The sequence below is a fragment of the Bufo bufo genome, chromosome 5, assembly GCF_905171765.1.
Source record: "Bufo bufo chromosome 5, aBufBuf1.1, whole genome shotgun sequence".
Taxonomy (NCBI): domain Eukaryota; kingdom Metazoa; phylum Chordata; class Amphibia; order Anura; family Bufonidae; genus Bufo; species Bufo bufo.
This window is the reverse complement of record NC_053393.1, coordinates 245,628,290-245,647,134: the sequence shown is the minus strand read 5'-3', so window position 1 is coordinate 245,647,134 and position 18,845 is coordinate 245,628,290. Positions and strand designations below refer to the sequence as shown.

The following is an 18,845-nucleotide window of genomic DNA, read 5'->3' as shown; positions in this document are numbered from 1 at the left end:
CTCCTCATGGTCGAGTCTACCCCCTCTCACTTCCCGAGACCAAAGCGATGTCTGAGTACATTAAGGTAAATCTCCAGAAGGGGTTTATCTGGAAATCTACTTCACCAGCTGTTCTTCATTGTGCAAAAAAAAGATGGATCCTTACGGCCCTGTATTGACTATTGTGGTCTGAATAAGGTCACAATCAAGAACCGCTACCCTCTACCGCTAATCTCAGAACTCTTCTACAGGATCCGGGGAGCTAAGGTCATTACAAAATTCGACCTGCGCGGCGCATATAATCTTATCCGCATTCGAAAGGGCGATGAGTGGAAGACTGATTTTAACACTCGAGATGAACACTACGAGTATCACATCATGCCCTTCGGTCTGTGCAATGCTCCCACGGTATTTCAAGAGTTGGTGAATGACGTCTTCCGGGATCTTCTTTATGTCTTCGTAATAGTGTATCTGGACAATATATTGATCTATTCCCCGGATTTAACCACTCACCGGAAGCATGTACTTTTAGTATTACAGTGGTTGAGAGAAAATCATCTTTACGCCAAACTCGAGAAATGCCTTTTCAAAAAATCTACTGTACCGTTTCTCGGATACGTCATCTCGGATGCTGGGTTGCAGATGGATCCTGAAAAGTTGAAGGCAGTAATGGACTGGCCCTGCCCACAGGGTCTCCGGGCTATACAGGCTTCCAGGGATTCGCTAATTTCTATCGACATTGTAAGAAGTTGCTTTCCTGGGCTAAGGAGAGAGAAAATGACTGGATTGTTGCTCAGTGGTTCAAAATCCTGTTTTCAGATGAAACTAGATGATCTACTAGTTGAAGAAATAGCTAAAATGACAATGAAAGGAGAAGTTATCATTATGGGAGATTTCAATCTTCCAGATATAAACTGGAAAACCAAAATAGCAAGTTCTACCAGGAGTACAGATATTCTAAATTCCCTACTGGGGTTATCTCTACAACAAGTGGTTGAGGAGCCAACCCGGAGGGAGGCCATTTTGGATTTGGTATTCACAAACGGGGATTCGGTATATGATGTCATTGTAGGCGAAACCTTGGGATCTAGTGATCACCAGTCAGTGTGGTTTAATATAAGAACTGTGAAAGAGTCCCACCACACAAAAACAAAAGTTTTAGATTTTAGAAAAACAGACTTTTCAAAAATGAAATTAGTCATAAATGAGTCCTTATCAGACTGGAACGGATTACATGGAGTCCAGGAGAAATGGGACTACTTAAAAGGTGCATTATTGAAGGCAACAGAAAATTGCATTAGACTCGTCAGTAAAAGCAAAAAAAGGAGGAGACCAATGTGGTACTCAGCAGAAGTGGCCCAAATCATTAAAAATAAAAAGCTAGCATTTTGTAATTATAAAAAAACCCAGAGCAATGAAGATAAGGAAATCTACAAGATTAGGCAGAGAGAGGCCAAGCAAGTTATAAGAACTTCTAAAGCGCAGGCAGAAGAAAAACTAGCTCAGTCTATGAAAAAAGGGGATAAGACATTCTTCAGATATATAAATGAAAAAAGGAAATTAAAACAAGGAATAACTAAATTAAAAACAAAGGACGGAAGGTATGTAGAAGAGAATAAAGGGCTAGCCGACTGCCTTAATGAATACTTCTGTTCAGTTTTTACAAAAGAAAAAGGAGAAGGACCTCCACTAGAAAGAATGACTATTAAATCGTTTGATGCATGTATCTTTACAGAGGAAGATGTTCTAAGTTTGCTGTCTAAGGTGAAGACAGATAAGTCACAGGGGCCTGATGAGATACACCCAAAATTATTAAAAGAGCTTAGTGGTGAGCTGGCAAAACCGTTAACAGATTTATTTAACCAATCATTAGTAACAGGAGTCGTCCCGGAAGATTGGAAATTGGCAAATGTCGTGCCCATTCACAAGAAAGGTAGTAGGGAGGAATCGAGCAACTATAGACCAGTGAGTCTGACATCAATAGTAGGCAAATTAATGGAAACCCTATTAAAGGATAGGATTGTGGAACATCTAAAATCCCATGGATTGCAAGATGAAAAACAACATGGGTTTACTTCAGGGAGATCATGTCAAACAAATCTTATAGATTTTTTTGACTGGGTGAATAAAATAATAGACGGTGGAGGTGCAGTAGACATCGCATATCTAGATTTTAGTAAGGCTTTTGACACTGTCCCACATAGAAGACTTATCAATAAACTGCAGTCATTGAGCATTGACTCCCATATTGTTGAGTGGATTAGGCAGTGGCTGAGTGACAGACAACAGAGGGTTGTAGTCAATGGAGAACATTCAAAACAAGGTAATGTTACCAGTGGGGTTCCACAGGGATCTGTACTGGGACCGATTTTGTTTAATATCTTCATAAGTGATATTGCAAAAGGCCTCGCTGGTAAGGTTTGTCTTTTTGCTGATGACACAAAGATATGTAACAGGGTTGATGTTCCTGGAGGGAAACGCCAAATGGAAAAGGATTTAGGAAAACTAGAAGAATGGTCAGAACTCTGGAAACTGAAATTTAATGTGGATAAGTGCAAGATAATGCACCTGGGGCGTAAAAACCCAAGGGCAGAATATAGAATATTTGACACAGTCCTGACCTCAGTATCTGAGGAAAGGGATTTAGGAGTAATTATTTCAGAAGACTTAAAGGTGGGAAGACAATGTAATAGAGCAGCACGAAATGCCAGCAGAATGCTTGGATGTATAGGGAGAGGTATAAGCAGTAGAAAGAGTGAAGTGCTTATGCCGCTGTACAGAACACTGGTGAGACCTCACTTGGAGTATTGTGCGCAGTACTGGAGGCCATATCTCCAGAAGGATATAGATACTCTAGAGAGAGTTCAGAGAAGAGCTACTAAACTAGTACATGGATTGCAGGATAAAACTTACCAGGAAAGGTTAAAGGACCTTAATATGTATAGCTTGGAAGAAAGAAGAGACAGAGGGGATATGATAGAAACTTTTAAATACATAAAGGGAATCAACTCGGTAAAGGAAGAGAGCATATTTAAAGGAAAAAAAACTACCACAAGAGGACACAGTTTTAAATTAGAGGGGCAAAGGTTTAAAAGTAATATAAGGAAGTATTACTTTACTGAGAGAGTAGTGGATGCATGGAATAGCCTTCCTGCAGAAGTGGTAGCTGCAAATACAGTGAAGGGGTTTAAGCATGCATGGGATAGGCATAAGGCCATCCTTCATATAAGATAGGGCCGGGGGCTATCCATAGTATTCAGTATATTGGGCAGACTAGATGGGCCAAATGGTTCTTATCTGCCGACACATTCTATGTTTCTATGTTTCTATGTTAAAGTAGATTTTACATTTCATTTGGAATACACGTTCCCAGAGTCTGGAAGAAGAGTAGAGAGGCACACAATCCAAGTTGCTTAAGGTCCAGTGTGAAGTTTCCAAAGTCAGTGATGGTTTGGGGAGCCATATCATCTGCTGGTGTTGGTTCACAGTGTTATATCAAGCCCAACATCAGCGCAGCCATCTACCAGGAATTTTTAAAGTTCTTCATGCTTCCCACTGCTGAAAAGCTTTATGGAGATGCTGATTTCATTTTCCAGCAGGACTTGGCACCAGCCCACATTTCCAAAAGTACCAATACCTGGTTAAATAACCATGGTATTACTGTGCTTGATTAGCCAGCAAATTCGCCTGACCTAAACCCCATAGGGAATCTATGGAGTATTGTCAAGAGAAAGATGAGACACACCAGACCCAACAATGCAGACAAGCTGAAGGCTGCTATCAAAGCAACCTGGGCTTCCATGACACTTCAGCAGTGCCACAGGCTGATCTCCTCTATGACGCCGCATTGATGTAGAAATTCATGCACAAGGAGCCCAACTAAGTATTGAGTGCATATACTGTACATGCTTTTCAGTAGGCCAACATTTCAACATTAAAAATATATTTTTTAATTGGACTTATATAATATTCAAATTTTCTGAGATACAGATTTTTGGGTTTTCATTGGCTGTAAGACTGATTAACTTTTTGTATGATAATGGATGAACGTACTAGGTAAATACTGTTTACTGCCTAAATAGAGTACGTTAAAAACACTTTATTTCATTTTATTAAAAAATTATTATCTCCACAAATATAGGCTGATAGGGTAAACTGGAACTGATTCAGACCAATAATATGCTGGTTCCTAAATTGACCCTATCACAAGAACTCCTTATGTGTGTAGGAGTATGAAAAGTAAAGGAACACTCCTGTTGCAGTCCTAGGAGTATATCTGCACTAGTCCCTCAGGGCTGCAGTGCCTATAGACAGTGCATACCCTATTGTTGTATAGGACCAATATGTAAGCGGAGTATTCCCTATTGGGGCTCAGTAAGGGGAAGAGAGTCAGCCTGCATGTATCAAATCTATACTGCAGTGCTAATGCTCAAGCATGAGTATTAGCACTGCAGTATAGATTTGATACATGCAGGCTGACTCTCTTCCCCTTACTGAGCCCCAATAGGGGGGATGCACCTGTATGGTCTTGTGGGCTTATGTGTCTAGCTCCTAGATGGGGCAAACCCAGACACTCAGCATATACACAGATAAAATACAAAAATGTATATACAAAAATGTATCTTTATTGAAATCGATAAAATAAATAAATAGATGCATAAATTGACAAAGACAGACACAACCACATTGAGAGTGCATACAATACATCGGTACATAATTACAAGTAATAGAAAAGGTGGGATGGAAAATATAAATACAAAATCAAACCATCAATGTGGCTCCCCTACCTAGATAAAAAAAAACATGATTCCCAACATATACAGTCAGGTCCAGACTTCAGGCTGTAATTAACTGCAAAGGATTTGCAAATTGCAACCAAGTATTAAAAAGTGAAAGTTTGATTTATGATTATTATTCTGTCCCATTACTTTTGGTCCCTTAACAGGTGGGAGGCACATATGCAAACTGTTGTAATTCCTACACCGTTCACCTGATTTGGATGTAAATACCCTCAAATTAAAGCTGACAGTCTGCAGTTAAAGCACATCTTGTTTGTTTCATTTCAAATCCATTGTGGTGGTGTATAGAGCCAAACATGTTAGAATTGTGTTGATGTCTCAATATTTATGGACCTCACTGTACACAATACAGACCCGGCTAGTGGCACCTCCTAGAGACCCTGACACGTATTTTGCGTCAGCTTCCTCAGGGGGAGTAGAGGCGTAAGGCAGGGAGGCCCCTATATATATACCCAGTACTACCAATTGATTTTCACATGATAAAAATCATATAAGCCAAGCCCCACTTCACATCATATCAATTCACACAGAGTGTATCCTCCTGAAAGCACAACTAGCAGATTGCGATCATGTGATAAAAGATAAAGATAAGATAAAATAAAAGAGTAGTAAAAGACTGCGCTTGATACTAGCATCAAATAATGAATGATAGCCTTGGCACAAGCGCCCATTAAGACAAAATGTGGCTACAACAGAAACACATAATACTATTACTGAACACACACCTAGACCGGCTGGTATAAGCAAAAGGCATGCTACACCTCCCCATCGATCCGGTGGGGGGGTTGCGCAGGCACGGAATCGAGCAGTTGCCAGATCCACCATCTTGGATAAGGGCAAAACGCCCAAGGAGAAAAACCCACAGTAATCGCGACCAAAGTGTCTGGGATTCATGATAGCGGTGACAGAGTAGGAAACAGTGAGCAAATAGAAATAAACACCAGAAAAAGGAGTGAAAAAAGTGTGTGATTTGCCAGAGGGTAAAAACCAAAAAGTATGAACAGGAGGCAGAGGGAGAAAAAATGCAAACAGACAAATGAGAATGTTAATTAAATTTAACACAAGGTGTGCATGTGTAAAAGGTGCAAAACAATGTAAAAAAAATTGGGGTAAAAGTGTAGGAAATGTGAAATGTGTGGTGAATATGAAACGGAAGAAAGAAAAAAAAGAAAAAATTGTAGAGGAAGTGAGGAGTAGAAAAGGTGTGTGTCATGTGTGAACATGGAGAAAAAAAGAATTTATCAAACCGAAGAGAAAAAAACGTGATAATGCAAAAAGTTAAATAAAAAAACACAAAATGGTTGCATGAAAAACGATTGTGAAGGGAGTGTGAGTGTGTGAAAAAAGTGGAACAAAAAAATAAAAAATTGGGACCAGATAAGGTTAAGAAACACATATACATTAATTGCAAAAATAATCCATATAAAAACATAAATAAAGAAGACACTAAAATAGTGACAAAAAGGAGGTACCACCAGCTGGATCTGTAATAAAATTAGAAATAAAACGGGCACTTGTCAGAGATCAAGAAAAAAGCTGCCACGGAAGGCCAAGACTAAAACCTTAAAGAACTTATACAATACTGCGCAAGGAGGAAAAAGGTCTAGATAAATATCAAGGATTTTTTCTTTCTTCCAGCTGAAGACTGTACAGGTGTAGGCTTAACAGGGTAATTCTATAACAAAATTGAACAAACAAACATTAAAAATAAAAAAAAGAATTAAAACAAGTCCAATAAAATAGAGGTGCGATCGCCCAAAAGAGATCATAGGCGGATTAGTACAGAAAAATGAAAAAAAAAAAGGAGAAAGAAATGTAAAAGAAAATGGGAAAAATAAGTAAATAGGTAAATATACAGAAAAGAAAAGGAAACAAGAAAAAAAAAACTCCTCAAAGATAAGATGCAAAAGACAGATTTTCATTCAAGCCCACAGGTGTCACCATATTCAGAGTATAAATCCATTTGGACTCCCTCTGTGATAGCATTTTTTTCCAATTACCCCCTCGTTGTGAAATGAGAATCCGATCAATACCAATAAATCTGTGCTGGGCTTATGTGTCTGCAGCACTACACAGGCTGAGACTTCCTGTCTTTACTATCCATAGTGCTCACTGTCCAATCAGATTCATGTCCTGCAGAGAAAGTCCTCCTCTGTCCAGAGAAGAAAAAGTGCTTTATAGTCATATTCCATTTACTTTATAGAGGCTTTGTGTACAGTGGAGGACAGGAGCAGAGATTAAGGAGATGGTGATCTAGGGAAGCTGTTAGCCATCAGTCTATGCTGTCAGTTTGGAGATCACTAATCTATGTCCCTGCTCTACACTTCTCTCTCCCAGATCATCATCATTCCCTTTAATCCTGCATACACACTACACACTCTGGCCTCTTCTCTAGATATATTCATCACTCCGAAGGCAGGAAATATGTCTCAGTGTATGTCCAAAGAAGAAACCAGGTGATAGAGCCATAGTGGATTTACTTTGCAGAAGCTGAGTACAATAGACATAGCAGCAAGCAGACAGACGTGGTCTCTGTGCTCTGTGTAATGCAGGAACAGAAAGAAGACAATCCCACGTCCAGAAGCCCATTTCATGTCTCTGCTGCAAGAGACGGGCTTTACAAAACAGCCAGTGCAATGAGCAGGACCATGGTACGGTGGCCAATTATGCAGTGGGTCAGGATATGAGTATAAAAGTCTATGATTTGTTTGTGACGCCATTTGCAGTTTGCGCAGGGTACTGTTGCAGGGCCCTTTAAGGTGTTGTAACTCACGTACCAGGTGAGGAATGCCAGAGTGGGGATAGTGTCTCTGCGTAATGTCAACGGTGTCTCCTACCTTGGTATGGCTGGACTCCTGGATCCTGGCTCACTTGCTATAAATTGAGTGTTGTTAGTAGGAGTAATTGAGGAACTTTGGTAGCAGTAAATGAGATCCAGACTGGTAGTATAATCCAATTTGTCTTTACTGAATGGCAGCATACAAGTTACAGCAATAGTCTTTAGGTCCCGGCAGGCATTTGGCAATGTATGGCAGGGATCAATATCTCTTCTGCTCCTATACTATGTGCCTGGAGAATATGGCAGGAATCTGTCTTCTGCTCTATCTTCTGCTTGGTATGGGCCTGACTAGCTGAGGAGGAATTTGGCTTCTCCTGGTCTCTGGATAAGTACTCACAGTTATGCTCACAGGGAATGGCTCTTCCAGGAGGACTGGAGGTGCTGCTTGCTGGTCACCAGTTGAGGCTGTAAGGCTCAGTCTGGGAATGGTGATCTTTGGTCTCAGCCGAGACAGATCCTGGTTTGGAATCCCTATTTCTGGGAGCTCCTACTTACACAGCCTTCCCCTAGCAGGGGTGGCTGGCACACTAACTGTAACTTCCTTTCCTCCCCATGAGGCAGAATGTGGGAACATTCCACACCTCCTCAAAGAGGGGGGAGCTAGACTGGAATGTACTATTCCAGTCTAGATATGCTAAACTGAACTAAATCCCTTCTAAACACATTGCTGCCACCTGCTGGTGTACATGGAAATTACAGCAAATACATTTAACAAAGGTTTATAATGCACATTTGTGAGGATATAATGTTAAATTATACCAGATGACAAGATAAGTACACTTAACCTGTTGTAGCGGGGAGAAAGAGTTTAGTAACATAACTCTGGGATGCTACACCAACAGTGGACAGCAACTTTGCAAGAAAGTGTTTTGGTCATTTTTTTAGAGGTGAGTGGGAACGGGGCCTGTTCTAGTAATAGGCCCAAGCCTGTACAAGGCTTACAGACTGATTACTAGTATATTCCAATGCAGGCCTGTAGGTGGCAGCACTGCACTGGAATATACTGAATTCAGTATTCTGTATTGCATAGATATGCATTACAGAATACAAGATGCAATCCAATGATTGCATCTTATAGTCAACTAGGGTAAAAAAAAAAAGTTAAACATAAAATATATATAAAAAAAATTATAAAAATTGAAATCACCCCCCTTTTCCTAGAATAAAAAAATGAACACATAAGCAATAAAAAAACTAAACATCATGGGCATCGCTTTGTCAAAAAATGCCAATACTATTAAAATATAAACTTATTTATCCAATACAGCGAATGGCATAACAGAAAAAAAATCTAAATGGCCAATTCACCATTTTTTGTCACTTCACCTCACCCAAAAAATTTAATAAAAAGTAATCAAAAAGTCATACACACTCCAAAATAGTATCAATAAAAACTACACATTATTCAGCTAAAAATGAGCTCTCACACAGCTCCGTAATCATAACGTAAAAAAATTTATGATGAAAAGTAAAAATTAATTTTTTCAAAGTGTTTACTTTTTTCAGTATTAAAACCCAAGAAAAACTATATGTGCTACTGCCATAATCGTACTGACCTGGAAAATGAAGGTAACAGGTCAGTTTTCCTCCATGGAATATGCTGAAAAACAAAATCCATAAAACTGCAATGGAATTGCGTTTTTTTCCACTTCCATCCCATTTGGAATTTTTTTCAACTTCCGACTACAATATATGCAACATTAAATAGTGTCATTAAAAAGTACAACTTGTCCCACAAGAAACAAGCCCTCATACAGCTATGTGAACAGAAAAATAAATAAATTATAGCTCTGGGAAGGCAGGGAGTGAAAAACAAAAACAAAGAAAATCGCAGGGTCCTGAGGGGTTAAAAATATTGCATATAGTGAAAAACCATAATTCTTAATTTATTTATACTGTGGCATAGATGCATTGATAAATCTTCCATCATATAGCTCTAAACCCCCTGCCATCAGGCAACACTGGGGTGAGCGCTGTGCACAGGAATTTTTTACAGTTGCCAGTGGAATCAACAGAAGCTGTAAAATCTCTATGCACTGAGCACCCCTATTGGCAGTTGCAGGAAAATGCCATGGTTTTATGTTAAGCAAGAGAAGGGGTTCAGTACTTGGTCTCCGGTCATCACAAGTCCCAAAGCAGTGGCGTGGTCTGACTCCATGGTGAGTATGCCACTGTGTGTTCCCTTGCCTCTTAAGAATGAAATGGGTTTTAGACAATGAGTGGTGTCACAATGTTGGCCTGCCTACTTAAAGGGGTTGTCTCACTTCAGTAAGTTGCATTTATCATGTAGAGAAAGTTAATACAAGCCACTTTCTAATGTATTGATATTATCCATATTGCTTCCTTTGCTGGTTGGATTCATTTTTCCATCACATTATATACTGTATGTGCGCTCCCATGGTCCCAGCCACCAGAGAGGCTGATGCTTTTTCCTATATTGTGCAAGCACGACCACCACTGATGGATTGCAGGGTGGTCTCTGTAACCATGGAAACGAGCAGTGTATAATGTGATAGAAAAATAAATCCAGCCAGCAAAGGAAGCAATATGGATAATAACAATATATTAGTAAGTGACTTGTATTAATTTTTTCTACTTTCTCCCACTATCCAGGGCAGGCACAGGTGCCGCATCACTCATTTTTCCCTGTAGCTAGTCCTGCTAGCTTTCCTCTGCATTCTAGTAGTGGGGACGGCCACCGTAGTCCAGTGCCCCATGCTGGAGGCCGCCGGTTTAATCCCAGGCACCAAGGCCTCTTATTTCTCCCCTTAGGACATGCTCACACATGTCTCAATTAGCTCAATCTTGGGGTATTTAAGAAACCTTCCCATAGGGAGGCTGCCTGAGCTTTATGTTCCAAGATTGCTAATTTACCAGAAAAGGTTTGCTTTTTCATTTGTCTGCCCATTTACTGATTCTGGTTCTCCACTGCCTGCCCTGACTTCTGCCGTTTTATCTCATTGACTCTCTGCTGCCTGCCCTGATCTTCACTGTTTTACTGATATGCACAAATTCTAAGGGGGCATTGTCTGCCCTGACCTTGGCCTGTTTCCTGACTACCTTCATTGCCAGTTCCCTTGGTGCTTTGTATAGGTGTCTCTGACCCCCATGGGTCAGCTGCCAATTACACAGGGACTACTCTAAAAGATAACGTCCTGGTGGCTCCCCTGCAGTGAAGTCCAGATCCCTGTACAGGGGTTAAAGGGTGAATACCAGGGGACCCCCAGGATAATGCCCTAAGCAAAACCGGTTAGTTGCACAGTGGGTACACATCTATTGTATGTTACATGTAGTACAAGAATTTGTACACAAAACTTGCACATTCATGCACATACACAAGCATATACTGTATACTTTTCACACACACTGCACACATAAATATACACTGTGACACATATGCACATATTATATACATGCATACACACACACATGTATACACACTGTGACACATATGCACATATTATATACATGCATACACACACACATGTATACACACTGTGACATGCATAAACATACTGGCTGGATTTCTTTCACATAGGGGAGTGGACACAGCAAGACAGGCTGATCCAGCAATCAGTAATGTGAACATAATAGAGATGTGAAGTTCTTCCCCTCCCTCTGTGACTTTATATGTAATGATGTATGAAATCTGCTGATAAAATGTGAACATCTAAATTTTAGTGTTCACTTTTCACCTTTCAGAGTTAAAAACAGATTGTAAATGAACATGAGCTACAGGAGAAAAGAAGTCAGAAGAAGCTAAGAGGAGTAAGGGCACAAGAAGGAGGTTTTGAAACCCATAACCCCACTTGTGTATGCTGCCCCTTAAATGGCTTTATTAGCATCAGTTATGTATGGATAGGAACAGAGGCTTCACTAGAAAAGGCGGGGCCCCATAACAAACTTTTGAATGCCCCCCCCCTCCTACTGTGGCTATTCAAGACTGACCACGCTCGTCATACAAGCCCCAACCCACTCAGTTACTCAATAATTTTATATCAAGACACGGAGGCTTCATATTGCTTAACTCTTTCTTTACTTGAAAATAGCAGCAAAGAAGATAATCTGAAAAAAATCATTATTACAGAGGTAACATAAGCCCCTCCCCCTTAGTCCTCCATAAAGGGACCTCCTCCACATCTCCACTTCCTCTTTCTTTGCTGCTGCTATTCAGATAAGTACCCCACCATAGTCCTCTGGGCTATGGGGGCAAGATTTGTGTATATTTATTGATTTTGTTCATTTATTTTTGCCTTAGACATTGTCTTAGCATTTGTTTTTTCCTTAGGGATTCATTTTAGGGGTCGCGTTTCCCCCCCTTTGTGATTTATTTGTATCTGGTGTCTTTTGTCCCCCCGTTTTTCATTTTTTCGTTCTCGGCGTTGTCTTTGCCATTTTCTTTTCGTTTCCGGAGGCTAATCCCATTCTCCGGTGGTCTCCGGCCGCATTGCGGCCTTAGTTTTTCTTACCGGTCTCTGGGGGGTCTCCGGTTCCTTCTGCGGTCCCGCTTCGGCGCCATTTTCTTCTTCTTCTCCTTCTTCTGCCGCGTCTGTTGTATCGCGGGAGTTCGGCGGCCATTTTGGGTTGCGCCCGAGATCTCGCGATTGCGGGATTTCGGGCGCGCGCGCACTCACCGGCCTCTTTTGGTTTTTCCTGGCTCCGAGATCGCGCGAGATTTCGGAAGGAGCTTTCTGTGCAGCGTCAACGGTCACCTCGGCTTACCGCTCCTGCCTGTCGCTGTGTTAAGTTTACCTAATAGGGTCTTTATTGTAGGTACTATTGATCTACCTATTCCTGCCATCATGTCCCTGGTTCCAGTCCCCTCTCTGGTCGCTAACAGCCCCTTGCTAGCTCCCAATAATGTGGCTCCCCAGGCTGTGCCCCCCCATGCTGGTTCAGCTACTCCTTCCTTGGCAGATGCCCAGGCTAGGGCCTTACAACAGTCTATTTCAGACGCTATTTTGTCTGCTATGGACTCTGTTTCCTCAGCCCTCACTAGCTCTCTGTCTCAGGTCCTCTGTGCTCAGACAGTTACCTTGACACATGATACTACTGTGTCTTTGCCTAATACCTCCAGAAACTCATTGACCGATGGCTTAGTTCCATCATCTGACAGCGCGCTTCGGTCGCGCAAACGAGCCTATCCGCGCAAGGCAGAATGTGCACGGAACTGGAAAGTGGCTAGAGCCCAACCGCAACCAGAATCTGACTCTCAGGAGTCTGAGGAGGAGGTTGAGTTACTTTCCCCAGTTAACTCTGAGGGAGATGAGTTTGACCTGGATGAGGGGCAGCCTGATCCGGTTTCCCGACCCTCTACGTCTAAGTCGCCTGCGACGGCCGACGCACAGGCACCCCTTACGGATCCATCTGGTTCCCCATTATTTGACCCGGACTCACTCCATCATCCCAGGTCATCCGAGTGGCTGCCGGCTCCTCATGTCACTAGCTATATTGAGACCATGGCCCGCAAGCCCCTTAGCAAGGAGGCTAGGAACAAACTGAGGGCTGAATGCCCACGTCCAACTATACCAAACAGGGTATGTGAAACGCCCACAGTCGACCCTAAGGTCGTTCAATTTCTGTCTAAGTCGGGGTTTAGTCCCCGTAGAGGCCTGGACTCAGCCCTTCGGGCATGCCAGGACAAGTTGTTGGACATTATGGGGCCACTCGCAAAAATTTTTGACTTGGCGGAATCTGCTAAGTCTGAGGGCAGGCTAGTAGACCCGGAGGAACTTAGAGGCTGGGTCCAACGGGCCATATGCCTGGCAGGCAACGCCAATACCTCTATTGCCATAGAACGCAGGAAGGCCATCTTAATCAAGATGGAACCTAAGTTAGCCAATATGGCCCTTACTGAATCGGGCAAAGACGCCCAGGGACTCCTTTTTGGTGATCCCTTTATAAAGGAGCTGGGAAAGTTTGTGGGCACATTCACTGCCCTTGATAAGGCGCAAACCTCTATGCGCAAGGTTTCAGTAACCGGGTTTCCTCCAGGGCCGGCAGTTCAAGGGGCCGTCTGGCCGGCCGTTCCTCCTTCCAGTCCCGTGGCTCGGGACGAGGTCCCTCTTCGTCATCCTTCCGGTCCTTTGGTCAGGACCCCAGACAACCTCCATCCTTCTTTCCAGCGCGGGGTTCGTTTGGACGAGGCAGATCCTATCGGGGACATCCGAACATTCGACGCCCTTTCGGTAAGTCAACAGTTTCCCCCCCCTTTTTCGGACCTATGTATAGGGGGCAGACTCCGTTTCTTTTCCCATGTGTAGGCCACTGTCACTTCAGACCCGTGGATTTTATCCACAATACTAGGGTTCCACATAGAGCTTGTGTCAAACCCGTATCTCTTAAGGTCCCTTCCACACATTCAGGCGTCCTTGTCGACCCAACTCCTCATAGACGAGGAATTAAATCAGTTGCTCCTGAAAGGAGCCATAGAACCAGCCTCCCGGTCCCCTCAGGGAGTGATCAGCAATATCTTCCTCGTGGAGAAAAAAGGGGGTCAATTCCGGCCAGTTATAAACCTGAAGGCCCTAAATTCCTTTGTGAGATACCGGCATTTCAAGATGGAGGGCATCCATCTCCTTCGGGATATGCTACTTCCTCAGGACTGGCTAGTAAAACTAGACCTAAAGGACGCATACCTTACTGTACCAATTGCTCCATCCTCAAGGGATCTGTTGCAGTTCCGTTGGCGGAACGCCCTGTGGCGGTTCACGTGCCTCCCCTTTGGCCTGTCATCTGCCCCATGGTGCTTCACGAAATTACTTCGCCCGGTCATGGCCTGGCTCCGCAGCCGAGGGGTGAGGCTTATAGTATATCTAGACGATATCCTGATCATGGCCAAGGATTACTCCACCATCCTGAATCATCTTCATCTGGCAATGTCCCTTCTCACCAGTCTAGGTTTCATTATCAACCGGGAGAAGTCCTGTTTGATCCCGTCCAGGACTTTGTAGTTCCTAGGTTTCCTGGTGGATTCAGAGGCTCTGTCTCTCAGTCTCCCCACTGTGAAGGTCAGTTCCATACGCAAGGAATTGCGTCGCACGTTGGCTCTGCCTCAGGTATCTCTTCGCCAGTTGGCCAGAGTGATAGGTCTCCTATCGTCCTCTATCCAGGCGATTTTCCCAGCCCCACTGCATTATCGGGCCTTGCAACGCCTGAAGATTGCTCATCTGCAGGCGGGAGCCACCTATGCGGACCTCGTCATTCTAGACTCAGACACTCGGGACGAGCTAGTTTGGTGGATTGCCAATTTGTCCGCGTGGAACGGGAGGGCCATTTTTGGCCCTCGCCCGGACCTGGTTGTGGAGTCAGACGCCAGTCTCCTGGGCTGGGGGGCCCATTGCGAGGGGATGTCCACCGGAGGCCCTTGGGCGTCCTCGGAGACATCCCTGCACATCAATGCCCTGGAGCTCCTTGCAGGATCTTTTGCGATCCGCAGTTTTGTCAACGGACGGGCCAGAGCGTGTGTACGCCTACAGATGGACAACGTCTCGGCTGTCCGGTATATCAACTCCATGGGTGGCACCCGTTCCAAGATGTTAACTCATCTGGCCAAGGAGTTTTGGGACTTTTGCCTCTCCAACAACGTCTCGGTGGTGGCGGAGTACTTACCGGGACTCCACAATACTCGGGCAGATTGGAGCTCTCGTTTCATGTCCGACTCCAGCGATTGGAGATTGGACGAGGAAATCTTCACTTCTGTGTTATCCCTCTGGGGTCCGTGTTCCATCGACCTCTTCGCATCTCGTTGGAACGCCCAGCTCCCCAGGTACTTCAGTTGGAGGCCGGACCCATCTGCGGAGGCAGTAGATGCCTTCTTGCAACGGTGGTCAGGGAACCTGATGTATGCCTTTCCTCCTTTCTCCCTGATTCCACGGGTCCTGGCCATGGTGCGTTACCAAGAGGCGGAGTTGGTCTTAGTGATCCCGTTCTGGAACACTCAATCGTGGTTCCCTCAGCTCCTGGAGTTGTTGGTGGACTATCCTCTGTTGTTGCCCCATTCAGCGACCCTATTGCGGGGGCCGTTGAATCAATCACACCATCTTGTAGTTTCGGGCTCCCTTCGCCTGCTGGCTTGCAGGATTTCGGGAACTCCGATTTGCCCACGGATGTTTCGGAAACAGCTAGGTTCCTATTGGAGAGCGCGTGGGCCCCCGGCACCAGACGAGCTTACAAGTCAGCATGGCAGTCTTGGTCTGGTTGGTGCCTGCTCAGGAATCTGGATCCCGTTACAACCTCGGTGAATAATATTATCTTGTTCCTTTCTTCTTTGTACAAGGATGGTAAGGCTTATCGTACCATTAATGTTTTTAGGTCGGCTATTTCGTCTGGCCATAGGGGGTTCGACGGCTACCCAGCTGGGCGTCATCCCCTGGTTTGTCGTTTGCTTAGGGGCTCTCGCCTTACACGTCCTCCCCGTCCTCGTTTTTCGAGTTCTTGGGACGTATCCATAGTTTTATCTTTTCTGTCGTCTTGGCCGGTCAATTCGGAACTCTCTTTGCGTCAGCTTTCGGCCAAGTTAGTTACTTTATTTTGTCTGGTCTCCTGTAAGAGGGTTTCGGACGTTCGGCCGTTGGACTACGATGCTCGTTCGTTTACCCCGGAAGGTGTGGTTAATATCTCACGTCACACTAAGACCAGTATTAAGTCTGTGGATTATCCGGCTTTTCAGGAATCCTCTATCCTGTGTCCGGTTGCGTGTCTTAGGGAATACGAAGCGCGGACTTCGCATCTGCGGACTACTTCTCATTCGCAGCTGTTCATCTCTTTCCGTCGGCCCCACCTTCCTGTCACTAGTGTCACTTTATCACGTTGGGTGAAATGGATTTTATCCCTATCTGGCATTGACACCTCCATTTTCACGGCGCATTCGGTTCGAGGTGCCGCGGCCACGTCCCTTACCCTATCGGGGGCAAAATTGGAGGATGTCATGAGGCTAGCAAACTGGTCTCGAGTTTCTACCTTCAGGGATTTCTACTTCAGACCGGGCCCGCATGTGTTTTCTTCCATTGTGAGTCGGCTTTAAACTAGCAATATGAAGCCTCCGTGTCTTGATATAAAATTGTAGGATTTTACTAATTTATGACGTAAAGTCATGATTTTATGAAAGACACGGAGGCGAGTATTGCCCCACCCTCTCTTTTCTCCCTCCCTTTATTAAATATTAAATATTTTGTACTATTTTGTTATATGCATAAAATTGATGTTACTTTGCATTACCTGTGAGGTATCAGTACGACTATTTGGAGCTCCTCTTGGCTCCTTGCTATTTATTTTTATGTTTCTTTCCAGGTTGATTACAAAGTCCAGCAGTCTGTGGTTGCTGTTCCCCAGTGTTGTCACGTCCTACCAGGATTTCGTTTGGGGATCGCTCCGTTGTTAAGCATCGTTTGAAGTCACGCCGGTTGTTTGGATTCTCGGCGGTTTCCAGTTCGGTTTGCAGATCCGTTACCAAAGAAAGAGGAAGTGGAGATGTGTAGGAGGTCCCTTTATGGCGGACTAAGGGGGAGGGGCTTATGTTACCTCTGTAATAATGATTTTTTTAAGATTATCTTCTTTGCTGCTATTTTCAAGTAAAGAAAGAGTTAAGCAATACTCGCCTCCGTGTCTTTCATAAAATCATGACTTTACGTCATAAATTTGTAAAATCCTACAATTATGCACCATTATTACCCCTGTACATTAGAATGCCCTCACATAATAGTTATGCTCCCTCTGTGCCCAAACACAGTAGAATACCCCCTTAGTGCCCATACTCAGTAGTTATGCCCTCTATGCTCCCACATAGTAGTTATGCTCCTTTGTGACGCCACACAGTAGTTATGCCCCCTTGGTCCCCTCACAGTAGTGCTCCCCGTTAATTTCCCTACACAATAGTGCTCTACCTCAGTGCCCCCTTATATTAGTGTAGCCCCTGTGGTGTAAATAACATAAAAACAGTAATACTCTCCTAGCCTCATTCCCCTGATGAATGGAGCACATCCTGCCCTCCCCAAAAGATGCAAAGCAGTGACATCATATCGTCTGCTGAGCAGAGCGAATAGGCAGAGAACAGGCCAGGGAATGATCCTCAGCCCGAGCGCTTTTCTACTCAGTCCAACATACGCAATGATGTCACTGCATTGCACCTGCTGGGGTTGCACAGGCAGGGGGATAAGGCCTGAGCTATAATGGATAACAGACAACCATTATGGCCCGGGCCTTGCCTGTCATTGCACACACACAGTAATCATGATTACTCTGGGTGTGTACTGGCAAGCAATGTCTGCCACTGCGGGCCCCATACCAGTGGCTACAGTGGTAGTTCCACCCCTAGATTTGGATTCACATAATATCCCAATGACAAAGTCAAGGACACAAGCAGGTGTAGGTTTTGGCTCATAACATCAAGCACTGGTCAAGCGCTCAGTAATGAATTATCATAGCTCATCTAGTAGGTCTGATTTAAAATTCCTGTTCATCAATTTCATACCTCTTAGTGTTGAGTCTCTGCGGATCATTTCTGAATGTGTTTTGTTTGTTTTCAGGTACAAAATAATCCTGATGGATCTTCTACTCTAAAGTTAGCTGATTTTGGACTTGCTGTGTTTGTCTCAGAACCTATATTCACTGTGTGCGGAACTCCGACATATGTAGCTCCTGAAATCCTCTCAGAAAAGGGTATAATTAGAATGTAACAAAGTATATATTTTTTGTCTTAAACGGGTTGTGCCTTTAATATAAATGTATACTGCCCAATAGAGATTGCTGTTATATCACTTTCCTCAAATACCACTATTTATTAAAGAGAGTCTGTCACCTACTTGACCGGTTTCAAACAGGTGACATTGTTCAGTGGGGCACAAAGACATGACACTGATGTTACCCGTGTTTAGTTCTTCAGATGCTTCAAATCGCCCAAAAAGTCATTTTTATCATATGTTAATGAGCTGTCGCAAGTGCCCAGGGGCGGAGAGTTTTCTGAAAGTGCCCAAGTTCCCCCGCCTAACTCGCGCCTAACTCCGCCCCTCAGTAAGCTCAGGCCAGCCCTGTGGCTCTGTGACATCATATTTCCCTATAGGCTGTTCGCGCATCACTGCTGGGCATGCGGCACAGAGTTATGCAGTGCGCATGCGCCAATTTCACTCCAGTAACTGGTGCATGCGCACTCCATATCCCTGTCCCTCTGCCCACAGTGGGCAGAACACTGCGCATGCCCGGGCCCGGCAGTGATGCGCGAACAGCCTATA

The 18,845-nt window shown here is 44.0% G+C and overlaps 1 protein-coding gene across 2 annotated transcripts in view; it reads left to right on the top strand.

The window, feature by feature from the left end:
• DCLK3 (doublecortin like kinase 3) overlaps positions 1-18,845 on the top strand; it is a 95,759-nt gene that overhangs the window by 61,458 nt on the left and 15,456 nt on the right. For both annotated transcript variants that reach the window (XM_040433406.1, XM_040433407.1), the window contains exon 3: positions 18,144-18,276. In XM_040433406.1, coding sequence (XP_040289340.1) covers positions 18,144-18,276 — 133 coding nt within the window. The remainder of the gene's footprint in view (positions 1-18,143; positions 18,277-18,845) is intronic.